This window comes from Ornithorhynchus anatinus, chromosome X1 (assembly GCF_004115215.2).
Source record: "Ornithorhynchus anatinus isolate Pmale09 chromosome X1, mOrnAna1.pri.v4, whole genome shotgun sequence".
NCBI classification, from domain to species: Eukaryota; Metazoa; Chordata; class Mammalia; order Monotremata; family Ornithorhynchidae; genus Ornithorhynchus; species Ornithorhynchus anatinus.
In genome coordinates this window covers 108,622,964-108,639,060 of record NC_041749.1, presented here as the reverse complement: position 1 = coordinate 108,639,060, position 16,097 = coordinate 108,622,964, and the positions used below count along the sequence as shown (strand labels likewise).

At 58.2% G+C, this 16,097-nt stretch overlaps 1 protein-coding gene across 1 annotated transcript in view; it reads left to right on the top strand.

Moving 5' to 3' along the window:
* The window catches only part of UHRF1 (ubiquitin like with PHD and ring finger domains 1), a 37,922-nt gene that overhangs the window by 12,005 nt on the left and 9,820 nt on the right, over positions 1–16,097 (top strand). The window contains exons 3-9 of the mRNA XM_029051974.2: positions 1,988–2,266; positions 4,862–5,037; positions 5,750–5,965; positions 9,693–9,802; positions 10,468–10,654; positions 11,857–11,980; positions 12,077–12,184. Of these exons, the coding sequence (XP_028907807.1) occupies positions 1,988–2,266; positions 4,862–5,037; positions 5,750–5,965; positions 9,693–9,802; positions 10,468–10,654; positions 11,857–11,980; positions 12,077–12,184 (1,200 nt within the window). The remainder of the gene's footprint in view (positions 1–1,987; positions 2,267–4,861; positions 5,038–5,749; positions 5,966–9,692; positions 9,803–10,467; positions 10,655–11,856; positions 11,981–12,076; positions 12,185–16,097) is intronic.

Here is a 16,097-nt window from a genome sequence, read left to right as displayed (position 1 = left end):
GCTGAGGTCCCAGGAATCTGACGTATGCGCTCTGTCGCCTCCTCTCACCCACCGCTGGGTCCTTTTCTTCTCAAACAGGGCAGAGTCTCTCCCCCGGTTTTGTTTTTCCAGGCTTGCGGAGCGGGGTTTGTCGATGCGGAGAAGCGAAGACCGCCTGCCCCGTTGTAGCAGTTTTCCCTCCGCCCCCCCCCCTTCTCTGCTCCACACAGGACGTTGGTTAAAGGGGCTAGGACTAGGATGGGGAAATACTCCGGGTGGGAGCCGGGCCACTGTCCTGGCTTGGGATCCAGCCTCTTTCACAACAGTGGATGCCGTCGGGAGTCTTTTGAGCAGTTGGGGATCTCATTCATCTATAAGTCTTTTGTTTCCAGGATGGTTTGTTTGACTTCAAGGGGTTTCCTTTGGGGCTATGTGGGGGAGGGGAAGGGGGCTTCTATAAAAATAGCTTCCAGGACTGATTTTTTTTGCACCTGGAGGCTGTTCTTTAGTAAACTCCCCTTCTGTCCCAGAACAATCACAAGCCCCCGTGGAGGCAGAGAGTGGAGAGTAATTAAGAGTTTGCCTCATAACCAGCCAGCTACTTAAATATTTCCCGTCCTGGCCGTATTTTGAGGGCCACCATGTTTTCAAGGTTGGGGAATCTCACAGGAGCCCGGGCCATCTTTTCTTCCAAACCGAGCGTGAAACTTTCTGAAACCGGCTTTTCCGTCAGTCGGCAGTTGAAGCGTGAGATTCCCCGGCTGGGACGCGCCTCCGCTTCCAAGGCAGTCGGGGATGATTCGATCAAAATGGATTTCTCCGTCCCCGCCCACCTCCTCCAACGTGACTTTTCTTCTCCGGAGTATCTAGTAATGATAATTATAATTGTGTTTAAGCCTTTACTGTGGGCCGAGCGCTGTGCCGAGCGCTGGGGTAGAAGATACAAGGTCACTGAGTCCCACGTGAGGCTCACAGTCTAAGGAGGAGGGAGGACCGGTATTGCATTCCCATTTTACAGAGGAGGGAACTGAGGCTCAGAGAAGTAAAGCGACTCGTCTGAGGTCACACAGCGGGCAAGTGGCGAAGCCGGCATTAGAACTCAGGTCCTCTGACTCCTAGGCCACGCCGCCTAGGGGAATATATGTCATCTTATTCTTGGAACAAAATAGAAATTTGAAAAGCAGGAGTGGAAGCTTGGTGCCCCCATTTGAAAGCTAGAAACTTGTGTTCTGAAATGTTCCAGGTGGCTACAATCAAGGAGCAGTGCGGCCTGGGGGAAAAAGCACCGGCCTGGGAGTCAGAGGACCTGAATTCTAATCCCAGCTCTGCCCTTTGCCTGCTGTGTGACTCGGGGCAAGTCGCTTCGTTTCTCTGGGCTTCAGTTTCCTCGTCGGTAAAGTGGGGATTCAGTCCCTGTCCTCCCACCCACTTGGGCCCTGAGGCCCGTGTGGGACCGGGGGTGTGTCTGACCTGATTGACCGTTGTCTACCTCAGCGCTTAGAACAGTGCTTGACATCTGGTCAGCGCTTAACAGATACCGTAATAATCAGGAGGGCTCTGATTGGAGGTCAGGAGGAGTTTATCATTCAGTCAGTGGTATGTATTGAGCGCCTCCTACGTGCAGAGCACTATGCTAAGCACTTGGGAGAGTGCAATACAACCGAATTAGCAGACACGTTTATTAGAGTTGACATCTCCTCCAAGAGGCCTTCCCTGACTAAGCCCTCCTTTCTTCTTCTCCCTGCGGCGCCCTGCCTCGCTCCCTTTTTTCATACCCCCCTCACCCCGCCCCACAGCACTTTTGTCCATATCTGTTATTTATTTATATTAATGTCTGTCTCCCGCTCTAGACCGTAAGCTCGCTGTGGGCGGGGAATGTGTCTGTTGTTCTCTCCCAAGCGCTTAGTACAGTGCTCTGCGCCCAATATGCGCTCCGCAAGTCCGATGGAATGAATGAACGAGTGAGTTAAACAGGCGAACTGAATAGGTTGCTTGGTTTTCTTTGCAGATGGAAGATGGGCACTCACTGTTCGACTACAGCGTTGGACTGAATGACATCGTTCAGCTGCTCGTGCGGCAGACGCCCGCAGTGCTCCCTGCCAGCAGCAGCAGCAGCAGCAGCAGAGAAAAGGACTCGGAGCTCTCGGACACCGACTCGGGCTGCGGTTCTGGCCAGAGCGAGTCCGATAAGAATTCCAACAGTGGGGAAGGGACGATAGAGCTGGACGGGCAGCCGGCTACAACGGTTCAAGCCGACTGGGTCGACCCCGGATTCGGCCTCTATAAGGTGAGGGTCTTCGAACGCCGTTTGCGGTGCACCGGTTTCTCCGGGAGGTGGGGGTTGAGCGAAGAGTTAAAGGGCCCCTGCGGGTTAGTGGAGAGAGCACGGGCCTGGGGGTCAGAAGGCTCTAATCCCAGCTCCACCAAGAGTCTGCTGCGTGGCCGTGGGCAAGTCACTTCACGTCTCTGCCTCAGTTCCCTCATCTGTCAAATGGGGATTAACACCGTGGACCCCGTGTAGGACAGAGACTGTGTCCAACCGGATGAACTTGTATCTACCCCAGTGCTTAGAACAGTGCTTGGCGCACAGTAAGCGCTTAACAAGTACTATTATTATTAAGATTCGCCTAAAGAGGAAGGGGGCATCTTGGGAGTTTCAAGGGGGAACATGAAGTAGTTGTTAGGCGCTTACTGTGTGCCAGGCGCTGGGGCGGAGACAAGTTAGTCAGGTTGGACACAGTCCCTGTCTCACATGGGGCTCACGCTCTTCATCCCCATTTTACAGATGCGGGAACTGAGGCCCAGAGAAGGGAAGAGACTTGCCCAAGGTCACCCAGCAGGCACGTGGCCGAGCCGGGTTTAGAACCCAGGTCCTTCTGATTCCCAGGCCCGTGCTCTGTCCACTAAGTTACCTCGCTTCTCCGAGTGCTGTGACTCAGGGAGTAAAGAAAGGATGGGCAGGGTGAGCGTGAGATTACTGTTCCCACACCACCAGAACAAGGAAGCAGGTTCAAAGCAGACCAGAGGAAATCCTTCTTCATTCACCTGGAAACCTTATCCAACCTTGGCTTCACTGACACTGTCCTCTCCTCGTTCTCCTCCTACCTCTCATTCTTAGCCTCTTTTGCGGGCTCCTCCTCCGCTTCCCACTCCCTAACTTGGGGGGGGGGGGGTCCTTCAAGGCTCAGTTCCTGTTCCCCTTCTATTCTCCATCCACAGCCGTTCTCTGGGAGAACTCATTCACTCCCGTGGTTTCAACTACCTTCTCTATGCAGATGATTTCCAAATCAACATCTCCAGCCCTGATCTCTCTCCCTCTCTGCAGTCTCGCGTTTCCTCCTGCCTTCAAGACATCTTTACTTGGATCTGCCAACATCTCAAACTTAACATGTCCCCAAAACAGAACTCCTCTTCTTCTCACCCAAACCCTGCCCTCCCCCTGACTTTCCCATCATTGTAGACAACACCATCATTCTCCTTTTCTCACAGTCCCCTAACCGTGGCGTTATCTTCGACTCGTCTCTCTCTCATTCAACCCACGTATTCAATCCGTCACTAAATCCTGTCGGTTCAACCTTCGCAACATTGTTAAAATCCACCCTTTCTTTTCCACCCAAAATGCCGCCACGTTAATCCAAGCACTTATCCTATCCCACCTTGGTTACTCCCTCAGCCTCCTCGCTGAGCTCCCTGTCTCCCCACACCAGTCCATACTTAACTCTGCTGCCTGGATCACTCTTCCACAGATACGTTCAGACCCTGTTTCCCCACTCCTTAGGAACCTCCAGTGATTTCACGTCCAACTCCACGTCAGTCAATCCATCAGTGGTACTCATTGAGCGCTTACTCTGTGCAGGGTGCTGTAATAAGCGCTTGGAAGAGTACAGTACAATAGAATTAGCAGACCTGTTCCCTGCTCATAACGACCTTACGGTCTAGAGGACAGAAACTCCTTATAGTCGGCTTTTACAATCGCCTTACCCCCTCCTACCATACCTCCCTAATGTTCTACTGCAACCCAGCCCGCACACTTTGCTCCTCTAATGCCAACTTACTCACTGTACCTTGATCTCGTCTATCTCGCCACCCACCCCTCGCCCATGTCCTGCCTCTGGCCTGGAATTCCCACCCTCTTCATATCCAACAGACGATCGCTCTCCCCACCTTCAAAGCCTTATTATCCAAGGTGGCTTTGGATAAGTCACATCTCCAAGAAGCCTTTCCCGACTAAGCCTCATTTCCTCTTCTCCCTCTTCCTTCTGCGTCGCCCTTGCCCTTGGATTTGCTCTCTTTAATCACCCCTCCCTCAACCCCAAAGTACTTATGAACATATTGGTAATTATATTAGTCTCTCTTGCCCTGTAGACTGTAAGCTCACTGGGGGCAGGGAACGTGTCTGCCAACTGTTACGTTTTACTTTCCCGAGCACTTAATACGGTCTTCTGCGCACAGTAATTCCTCAATAAATGCGATGGATTGATCGATTTAGCCAGGATGGGGGGCAGATGGAATCTGTTCCCCACAGGAAGCGGGGTGGGGCGTGGAGGGGCAGCAGATTCCGGAGGGGGGTTGGATCTGAGTCCCTGGTTAGGGATGTTCAGCTAATGAAAGGTACATATTGAGTGCTTACCGTGTGCAGAGCTTGGGAGAGGACAGTGTAGTTGGTAGACGGAGGGAAGATTTAGCGGTACGAGATGATCCACCCCTAAACCACGAGGACGGGTGTCCAGGAGAACAGTGATGGCGTGCCCTCCCCCCTCCCCTCACAGCGTCCCTCCAAGCATCCCAGTGCCACTGTTGGAGGCAGAGTCCCGGACCGGGCAGACCGTGAGTCCAACCGAGGAGCCGCCTGGATGTGGGCTTATCATTTTCTTGTCCTCAGATCAATGAATTTGTAGATGCCCGAGATATGAACATGGGAGCTTGGTTCGAAGCCCAGATTGTCAACGTGACGAGGAGAGACAAAACAACGAATGAGTCAAGTGACAACAGCTCCAAATCAGAGGTACAGGCAGCTGTCGCTGAAGAGGACATTACATATCACGTGAAATACGAAGAGTGAGTTTCTGGGGGGTCACTGAAGGTCCTCGAAGGGTCGGGGGCTCCCCTTTTTCAGCTTCTTAACCCAGGGCTTTGGGGATTCTTTTACTTATTTTTTTAATGGTATTTGCAGAGCACTGAACTCGGTGCTTGAGTTGTCTCCCCACCTGCAAAGCCCTTCTAAAATCTCATCCCTCCAGGCTGCCTTCCCTGACTAACCTCTCGTCTCCCCATCTTCTCTTCTCTCTTACTGACACTTGAAATCAACTCTCCAAGTTTTTTTTTGTTCGTTAGTTTTAAAATGGTATTTGTTAAGCGCTTATAATCGGGCCGGATACAGTCCCTGTCCCACAAGGGGCTCATAGTCTTAATCCCCATTTTACAGATGTGGGAACTGGGGCCCAGAGGAGTGAAGTGACTTGGCCAAGGTCACGCAGCAGACAAGCGGCTGAGCCGAGTGAATAGATCCCAGGCCCGGGCTCTAGCCACTGGGCCACGTGGCTTCTCAACCGATTCCTTGCGACGACCAGGGTCTTTGGGAGGTTGTGGATTGAGGGGGCTCAGTCCCGCGTCCAAGCCAGGTGGAGCCTGGGTAGCCAGCTGTCGGGTGGGATTCCTTAGCCCAGATGCTTCCCCCCCCGGGTCCCCGGTGGACATCAGTCCCTTCCGGCCACTCGCCGGACCCGGTGTCGGGTTTGTCCGCTGATGGGCTGTTATCGCTTTCTCCAAGCTACCCAGAGAATGGAGTGGTTCAGCTGAGTTCCAAAGATGTTCGAGCTCGGGCCCGGACCATATTGAAGTGGCACCAGCTGGAAGTTGGGCAAGTGGTGATGGTGAACTACAATCCCGATGAACCAAAAGAGAGGGGCTTCTGGTACGATGCCGAGATTCTGAGGAAACGGGAAACCAGGACCATTAAGGAGATGTATGCAAATTTACTCCTCGGGTAAGTGAGCCTTTTTTTTTTTTTTTTTCCCTTATGGTATTTGTGAAGCGCTTACTGGTGCCAAGCTGTGGGGTAGATACAAGCCAATCAGGTTGGACGCAGCACGTGTCCCACACGGGTCTCCCAGTCTTAATCCTCATTTTACAGATGAGGGAACCGAAGCACAGAGGAGCTAAGTGACTTGCCCAGAGTCACACGGCAGACAGACGGCAGGGCCAGGATTCGTACCCAAGTCCTTCTGACTCCCAGCCCTGTCCTCTATCCTCTAGACCGCCTCAAAATCAGGGATGGCGGGTGGGGAGGTGGGTCTTATCCCCAACATCTATTGAACGCATTTCCCCCGGTTCTTTGTACGGGGCTCAGTGCGGAATAAGTGCTAGATGACGATGACGACGACGACGATGATGATGATTGTGGTATTTAAGTGCTTACTCTGGGCCAAGGACTGTACTAAGCGCTGGGGCGGATTCAAGATAATTGGGTCCCATGTGGAGCTCACAGTCTAAATAGGCGGGAGAATAGGTATTGAGCCCCCATTTTGCAGATTAGGAAACTGAGGCCCAGAGACGTGAAGTGACCTATCCAAGTTCATACAGCGGACAAGTGACGGGGCCGGGATTAGAACCCAGGCCCTTCTGACTCCCAGGCCCGGGCTCAATCCGTTAGGCCGTGCTGCTCCTACTATGCTCCTGCCGCAAGAGCCTTTGAAGGCCAGTCAAAATTCCACAAGTGACAAAAGAAAAGTGTTAAATTGTACTCGGTGGGCACCTGGGCGCCTCCCACCACTCCGGGAAAACAGACCTGGGTCACGGTTGTCATCTGCCAAATGTTATAAAAGTTAGGGAGCCAGATGGTTTTTTTTTCCTCCCCCTTACGGTATCCGTTGAGTGCTCGCTGTGTGCCGGGCACTTTACTAAGCGCTGGGGTAGATCCAGACTATTCCGGTTGACCCACGTGGGGTTCACAGTCTTCATCCCCATTTTAGGGACCAGGTAACTGAGGCCCAGAGGAGCGAAGCGGTGTCGCGGAAGACAAATGGCGGAGCCGGGGATTCGACTCCTTTGATGTCCCGGGAGGAGGGAAAACTGGTCTAAGCGCCAGGCGGTGCCCCTCCCCCCCCCCCCCCCCCCCCCGCTCTCCGCCTCCAGGAAGTAGGGCTTAATTGCAGGAAGGCCCGCTCCCCACAGCGCATTCTTTAGGGTTGACCTGCGACGACGAAGGGGGTACGCTCCGAAGAGCGATAAGGTGTCGAAATGGAAAAGACAAAGCGAGCGATGATGAAGCCCGCCGGCCCGGGGAGGAGGGAAGGAGCGGGGTCGGGGGGACGGGGATGTCGGAGTAGCTAGCCCGGGGTCCTGGGGGGCGCCGGCCCAGTTCCCCAGCGCGCACCCCACCGACCCGGTGCCGCAGCCCGAGGGCCTCGGAGGCCACCAAGCGGTGTGGGTCTGTACTGCAGCCGGAAGGTCACGTGCCCCCCTTCTCCCCCTTCCTCCCCCCTTCCCGCCCCCACCGGGCGATGGAGAGGGGCCCCCGGAAGATGGAGCAAGAGAGCGAGCGAGGAAGCGGTTGGCGGGGAGCGGGTCCACGTGCGGCCGGGGCTGCTCGCATCCCGCCCTGTCGGAGGGAAAGCCGCTTGGCCTCGTGCTGGGTTCTGGCCACCGGGCTAGCCTTTAACTCCTAAATTCATTCGTTCGTATTTACCGAGCGCCTACCGTGCGCAGAGCGCTGGACTGAGCGCTCGGAATGGACAGTTGGGCGACTAGAGACGATCCCTGCCCGTCACGGTAAATAGAATCGAGGGGACGGACGCCTCGTGAACAAAATAGGGTCGTAAAAATATAGACAAATGAGCACGGTGCTGAGGGGAAGGGAGAGGGGGAGGAGCAGAGGGAAAGGGGGGAAAAGGGGGCTTAGCTGAGCGGAGGTGAAGGTGGGGCAGAGAGAGAGCAGAGGGAGGAGGGGAAGCTCGGTCTGGGAAGGCCCCTTGGAGGAGGTGAGCTCTCAGTAGGGCTCTGAAGAGGGGGAGAGAGTTAGTGTGGCGGAGGCGAGGAGGGAGGGCGTGCCGGGGCAGCGGGAGGACGTGGGCCGGGGGTCGACGACGGGATGGGCGCCGACGGGGGCCGGCGAGGAGGTGAGCGGCAGGGGAGCGGAGTGCGAGAGAAGTGACTTGCCCTAGGTCACCCAGCAGACTAGTGGCGGAGCCGAGATTAGAACCCGGGTCCTCCTGACTCCCGGGCCCGTTTGTGTGTGCCCTTGGGACCGCAGGGAGAAAAATCTGTTGTCCCTTTCTCGTCCCAGATTCTCAATCGATCGCTGGTGTCTATCGAGCGCTTCCCGTGGGCCAAGCCCTGTAGCGAGCGCCCGGGAGAGGACAATACAGCAGATGGGGTCCCTGCCCACGGGGAGCCGAGCCGGCTGCTCGCCGAGAGGTTGACCAACCTGGACCGACGGGCGTGGCGGCTGGCGAAACTGCGTTCAGGCCCCGCAGTGTCCTTGAAGCAGCCTGGCCAAGTGGGTTGAGCTTGGGCCTGGGAGTCAGAGGGTCATGGGTTCTAATCCCGGCCCTGCCGCTTATCCGCTGTGTGACCTCGGGCAAGTGACTTCTCTGGGCCTCAGTTCTTGCCTCTGGAAAATGGGGATAGAGACCGTTAGCCCCCCTTGGGGCAGGGACCGTGTCCAATCCAATTCGCTTGTAGCCGCCTGAATGCTTAATACGGTGCCTGGCACCTAGTAAGCACTTAAGAAATACCGCTATCACTATTATTATTGTTGTTATTAAAGAAAGCCACAGTCGTGCCACTGTCTAGGTGGAAAAATCAAGCTAACCGACCCTCCTTTCCCGCCTTAGTAGAGAGCTTCCGTAAATGAAAGCAATATGGATCCGTCGTCGTCGTCTTTATTTATCGAGGGTGCACAGTGCCGTAGTGGGTGCCCAGCCGCCGGGGCCTAGGAGAAGCAGCGTGGCCTTGTGGAAAGAGCCCGGGCCTGAGGGTCAGAGGACCTGGGTTCTCACCCTGACTCCACCACCTGTCTGCTGGCTGGCCTTGGGCAAGCCCCTTCACTTCTCTGGGCCTCGATTTCCTCCTCTGTGAAATGTTCTCCCTCTCCCACTTTGACCGTGAGCCCCATGTGGGGCAGGGACCGTGTCCGACCTGATGATCTTGTCTCTGCCCCGGTGCCTGGTGTAGTACGAGGCAGAGAGTAATGCTGAGCCGAGACCACAATAATAATAATGATAAGGTCAATCAGGTGCTTGGAAGCATCCAGTTCTTGCCCTCGGAGTTTACCATGGAGAGCTAGGCAGGACCAGATTTGTAATAATACCAATAACAAAAACTGGTTCTTGTTAAGCACCAACTCTATGCCAAAGCACCGGGATAGAGACAAGATCCTCAGGTCGCACAGGGGAGGAGGAACAGATATTGGACTCCCACTTTGCAGCTAAGGGAACCGAGGCCCAGAGAAACGAAGCCACTTGCCCAAGGTCACACAGCAGGCCCGTGGCAGAGCTGGGCTTAGAACCCGGGTCCTCCGACTCCCAGGGCCGGGCTCTTTCCACTAGACCACGCCGCTTCTCTTGAAACCTTCCAGGAGGAAGTTGTTGGAGCTGTTTTAGGATGTGAGGGGTCGGGGTTGCTCCCGTGAGCCGCTTTCCCGGGCGCGAGGTGGTCTCACGTGTGCCTCGGTGAGGGGCGGAAGCCACTCTCTGATGGGCGTTTTCTTTCAGGGATGCCGGTGACTCCCTCAATGACTGTAGAATATCCTTTGTGGATGAAATCTACAAAATTGAAGAGCCAGGCAGCAGGAGCCCAGTCGGCTTTGAAAACCCACTAAAAAGTAAGTTGCCGGGCCTGCTCAGCCCTCTCCCGGCGAGAGCCCTTACGTTTTCTAAGGGTCGTGGGTGAGTAGACCTCTCCAGGGGAGAGTTGCCTTTCTTCACCCCATCTGTACATCCGGTAGCCAGTTCATTCATTCATTTGTTCATTCATTCAGTCGTATTTATTGAGCGCTTACGGTGTGCAGAGCGCTGTACTAAGCGCTTGGGAGAGTACCACAGACCCATTCCCTGCCCACAGCGAGTTTACAGTCCAGCGGGGGAGACGGACATTAATATAAAAATAAAGTAATTACAGTTATATACCTAAGCGCCGCGGGGCCGGGAGAGGGGATGAATAAAGGGAGCAGGTCAGGGCGACGCAGAAGGGAGTGGGAGAAGAGAGGAGGGCCTAGTCAGGAAAGGTCCCTCGGAGGAGATGTGCCTTCAATAAGGCTCCGAGGAGGGCGGGAGAGGCGTCGTCTGTCGGATTCGAGGAGGGGAGGCGTTCCAGGCCGGGGGCGGGATGTGGGCGAGGGGTCGGCTTTGAGATGGACGAGAGGGAGGCGCAGGGAGAAGGTTAACATTAGAGGAGCGAAGCGTGCGGGCTGGGTTTGTAGTAGGAGAGTGGTGAGGTGAGTGAGATAGGAGAGGGCCAGGTGATTAACGGCTCGCTCTCTGTGTCCAGGGCAGAGCGGGCCGGTGTGTAAGCACTGCAAGGACAACCCAAACAAGACCTGCAGGGTGTGCGCCTGCCACGTGTGTGGGGGGAAACAGGACCCGGAGAAGCAGCTGATGTGTGATGAGTGCGATATGGCCTTCCACATCTACTGCCTGAACCCCCCACTCAGCAGCATTCCCGATGATGAGGACTGGTAAGTCTCCAGGGGGTGGGGGAGGGGGGCCGGGGCGGTGGGGGGCGGGGGGGACTGGTATGGTATGGCTGGGCTGGTATGCCGTTTCTCTGGGCGGGGGGCCCCGCCTCGAGAGACTGGCGAGTCGTCTAAAGAGAGATTCCCCTACTCTGGGCATTTGGCCCCCGGGGGCTCTTCCATCTAAAACAGGGATCTTGGAAGAGATACTCTGGAAGTCGATAGGGCCCGGAGACATAGGTGGGTTTGGCTGGATTCACGGATGGGCACGTGCGCCCCCGTCCCCCTCTGCGGGTCACCTGCGGCAGAGTTAGGGGGAGCTAGAAGGGTCCGGCTAGCCTGGCAGAGGAGCGGTCGGCAACAAGTTTAGAGGGAACGACAAGGGCCGCCAGGAGGTCCGCTCTTAACGGACGTCCGGGGGGCCACCGCCGGTCGGTTCCTCCAGTTGGCTCGGGGTTCCTTGCGGAGATAGAATCCTGAGCTGGGCGGACCCCTGGGGAGGGTTTGGGGCCGGCGGGGGGGGGGGGGGGGGGGTACGGTGGTTCGGCTGAGGATGGCGCGGTGCATGGTTTTATGATCCGATGTCCTCGAATGAACCGTGGCGCCGCTCCAGAATGCCCATGGGCACCCATGATCTCCCCCCCCCTGAATTTCGGACTCGAGCGAGGCATCCGACAGCCGGGACTGATGTCGTCTGTACTGTCTTCACAGAGCTTGAAAGTTCAGGAGTCTTAAAGCTTAACGACTTGCGATTTTGGCATAGTCTTATTATTCCGTAGTGATTTTTCTCTCCTCTGTGGTCTACTGGAAAATTCAGCGAGGCTGGAGATTAGACTCGCGGCCAAATTTCTAAGTAGGGCAGGCTCTCTCCTGCAAGTCTGCTGCATTTTGGAGCCTTGGTGGAAACAAGCGTGCCTTTCACTTTCAGAGGAGCGGCCGGGGCTGTTTCGTGTTGGGGGAAGCGAGGAAATCTTGGATGAGCTACGTTGTGCCCATTCCCTTTCCTCCCTGGTCCCGAGTAGATCCTCCCCCCTTCCCCAGCAAAGACCCTCCTGCAGGTTTTTTCTTTTCCAAGCCGTCGTCTGGTGCTGTAGAAAGTCACTGAGGCTGGGTAGGAAGGAAGAGGCGCGCGCGCCCCGGGGCTCGGTTGACGTCAGATGTCCGAGACCACGATCGGCGGTTCATTTTACCGGTTTGTAACGTAGGTATTGCCCAGAATGTCGGAATGATGCGAGCGAGGTGGTCTTGGCTGGGGAGAAGTTGAAGGAAAGTAAAAAGAAGGCAAAGATGGCATCTGCTACATCATCCTCTCAGAGAGACTGGGGCAAGGTACCCGCTCACCCGTTTCTGGGCTTGGTTTATTTGCCATTTCGGCGGCCCAGTTCAGAGTGCTTCACGAGCGTCCCTTTTTTGTCCCCCGAACAGGGCATGGCGTGTGTTGGCCGCACCAGGGAGTGCACAATCGTTCCCTCTAACCACTATGGACCCATCCCCGGGGTTCCAGTTGGTACCATGTGGAAATTCAGAGTGCAGGTAGGAACCCGTTAGCTGCATGATGCTTTGGTGACTGATTTCAGATGGATGAGCCCGTAAGCGCCTTGAGAGCAGGGACGCCGCGGCGTTTTCTTCTGTTGCATATATTCTTCAAGCGCCCAGCACGGTGCCGGGGGGCGGGGGGGGGCACCCGCGCCCCTCTCCCCCCGACAGCGTCGGGCCCAGTGCACGGTAGACCCTCGGTCGATCGCTGTTGTCGATGATGTGGTATTTTTGTCGTCGTCGTCGTCGTCGTCGTCGTTTCCGTGTGGGTTCCCCCAACCCCGCGGTTCACTGTCAACTGGCACCCCTTGGAACCGGAGGTGGCCGGGGGGGGGGGGGGGGCGGGGGTGGGGGCAGGCGGGGGCACGGTCCAGGGTTGCCCTGGGATTTGAGGCGGGGACGGGAGGGGGCTGACACGGGACCTGCCCTCGGGCACCCCCGGTGGACCTCGGGCATGTGGTGCCACCCTCGAACCGGACTAGAAGCCGCCCAAACCGCGAGCGCCCCGATGACTAAGCGAAGCCCACGCCCCAGAGACTGGCAGTGGCAGCCATGAACTTTTAATCGTCGATTAAAACCCATGGCTGACGAGCCTCCTTCTCTTCCCTCCCCCTCCCTTCCCGGCCTAGGGATTCAGCGGTTGACAAGCCGGGCGAGGCGATCCTCGTCCGCCGATGGGAAACGCGGGCGCCGGGGCCCGTTACCGTGCCTTGGCCTGCCTTACTTTTCTTACCGTCGTGGTTTCTGGTATCTGTTCGGTGCTCGCTCTGGGCCGAGCACCGTACCGAGCGCGGGGGAAGGAGCAAAGATACGGGTTCAGGCGGTTCAAGGGTCATACAATCTAAAAGGTGGGGAGGGCAGACACCCCGGCAGAGAGATCACTCTTGCTCTCACCTTCCCTCCCCCGCTGCCCATCTTGGACCTGCCGCTCCTCGGCGGCGCCTTCCCCTCCGCCTTCAAGCAGGAGCCCGTCTCGCCCGCCTAGCCGTCACCCCGTCTCCCCTCTCCCTTTCTGCTCCAGACTCCTTGGAAAAAAAACGGGTGCCATCCGCCCGCCACCTTCACTTGCTCTCCCAACCCTTTCCCCGAGCTCACCGAACCTGCCCTCTCCGGAGTCGGCGATGACCTCCTCGTACAAGGCCAAGTTCAGTGCGGTCTACTCTGTCCCGGTCCCCGGCTTCCTCGACTCGTGGGCCCACCGTGGAGACGCGGACGACCGCTCCTCTCTCCTGGAAGTGCTCCTTTGCCTCTGTTTCCCCGACGTGCTTCTCTCCTGCCCCGCGGGCCACCCCTCCTACGTTTCATTCGCTGACTGGCCTTTCGCCTCCCAACCCTCCGACTCCGAGCGTCCCGGGCTAGATTCCGTTCGGGTCCTCTAAACGCTCCTCTCCGTACAGCTCATTCCGGGAGCTCCATCCGTTCCCGTGGCCTCGTTCACTCATTCAGTCGCGTTATTTATGGAGCACTTACTGTGTGCAGAGCACTGTACTTGGGAGAATACCATACAACGGTAAGCAGGCACATTCCCCGACCACGACGAGCTTACCGTCTAACCTCGGCTAACCACCTCCAGACGGTTGGTTCCCAGACCTCCCTCTCTGGCCCCGGCCTCACGCCTGATTTGCCACCCCGCGTTCCCTCTCGCCTCTCCGGGACATCTCCGCTTGGGTGTCCCAGAGGCCCCTCAGACTCGATCTGCGTCTGAGGCGGTACTTCTCGTCTTCCCACTTTAAGCCCACCCTCACCCCCTGACTTTCTCATCTGCCATTAACACCGCCGCCCTCCTTGTCCCGCGGGGAAGCCCGGCACCCGGGTGTCACCCCGGACTCCTCGCCCTCTTTCTGTTCTAGCCACTTTCCCTCCGTGGCTAGATCCCGCTGATTCTCCCGCCGCGTTATCGCGCGGATCCGCCCCTTCCTCTGCGCCCAGATGGCCGCCCCCGTGGGCTCAAGCGCTCGTCCTCGCTCGGTCGGATGGCGGTGTCGGCCTCCTCGCCGATCTCTGGACTCACCCCTCTTCAGCCTCTTCTTCCACGTTCTTCGGTCCAGGTCATCTTCCTTAAAGCGTCCTTCCGCTCCCGCCCCGTCCCCTCCTCAGTAGCCCCCGGCGGCTCCCCGTTTCTCTCCGCTTCCCTTGACCGTCGGCCAGCGGACTGTTGACCGGTTCTCCCTCCTTGCTCGGCTGCCCTCTTCTGGCTCTTCCCTAGCGAATCCCCTTACTGCCTCTCACCGTCCCCTCTCCCGCCTCTGGCCTCCCGCCGCCTAGAGCTCCCTCCCCTTCCAGATCTGCCCGAACCCCAGCTCTCCCCGTCTTTGGGGACCCCCGGGAATTCCACCCCCCTCCACCCCGCCGCCGCGAGGCCTTCCCCAGTGACGTGGCTTCTCCCCAGGTCCCGTCCTCCCAGTCACCACCTCGGCACCCGGGCCGTTAATTGATTTGGGCCCTTTCCTCTTGAAGGACTGAAACGAGTTCCCCCGCGACCCCTCGGCGTTCTCCTTTTACTCCTAAGCGGTGAAGGGTTCGGTGTCTGTCTCCCCCATTGGATTGTAAGGCCTTGAGAGTAGGAAGCGTATCTTTGACCCCCTCGGTTTCCTCCCAGGCGCTCGGTCCGGTGCTCGGCACCCAGGGCCGACGATACCGGGGGCTCCCGTCATCCACGCCGGAGGAGCCTCGCTCGGTCCAGCCCCGGAGCGTCGAGGGCCGAGGACCCGCGCGCAGGAGTTGACGCCGGCGCCGGTGGCTCGTCACCCCTGCCGGTCGTGTTCCCCGCTGGGGCAGTGGTTGCACCGAGCGGGCAGGCGGGCAGGGGGGCAGCCCGCCGCCAAGTGCTCGCAGAGGTTTCTTATGCGCAGGATCCGCTGATGGCCGAAGGGACCCCAGCCCGGTGCCGCTCCTCTGCCGTAGCGCCATAAGCCAACGGGCGGCTGCCGCCTCGGCAGTTGCCGCGGACCTCGCCGCCCACGTTGGCCTGCCCGTTTTTAGGAGCCCGGCCGGGCCCCCCCACCTCACGGACATGCCCCGGGCGGTTCTTCGGACGGACGGGAACCTCCGCCAACGATGGCGCAGAGCTTCGGGAGACGTTCCTCCGCGGGCGGAGCCGGGACCCGTGAAGCGCTCGCTCGATCAACAGTGTCTGCGGAGTGCCGCTCCCTCTGGGCGGAGCGCCGTGGATTGACCGGGTATAGTCAGTGAAGAAACCGGAAGAGAAGCAGCGGAACCTCGCTGGAGCGGTGCGGGCCGGGGGAGCCTTCGGGCCCTGCCGCGCTGCTCCAGGCGCTGCTCCAGGCGGGGCCGCCCTCGATATAGACGTGCGCTCCGACGGGACCTCCGGGCGGCACCACCGGCAACTCGTGCCGGTCCTCTTGCCGCCTCATCCGGGGCCATCGCCAGCCGCGAGGCCACGCACCCCCCCGGCCTCCCATCCGACCCGCCCGGCTGCCGGGGATTTTGGCCGTCCTCCCGCGGCACCGCCCGACGCGGGGGTGGGGGGGACGGGGTGGGGGACGGTGGTCGCCTTCTCTCCGGACGCCCTCCCCGGGCCTCCGGGCCCCGAGAGGGAGCGGGCCCACCCATTTTGGATCATCGGGCAGTCCCCTGCCGGTTCCCTTTCCCAGCGGACCCGCAGGTCTCTGAGTTTGGTCTTCGACGTTGTTGCTCTTGTCGTCTTGTCCGTCTCTGGGCCCCTCCCCCTCCCCCCCTTTTTTTTTTGATGGTGAGCCCCCGGAGGGCCGGGCACCGTGTATTAATTCTCTCCCGGGTATTCCCGCCCCACCCGCTCCGGGCTTAACGCGGTGCTTTGCCCGCGATAGTCAGGAGGCGGATTCCCGTGACTCCTAAGCAGTCACAACCACCCCAACGTTCTGACAGTTGTTCCGACGGGGGGGCCCGGGGGGTGACGTTGGGTGGCGCT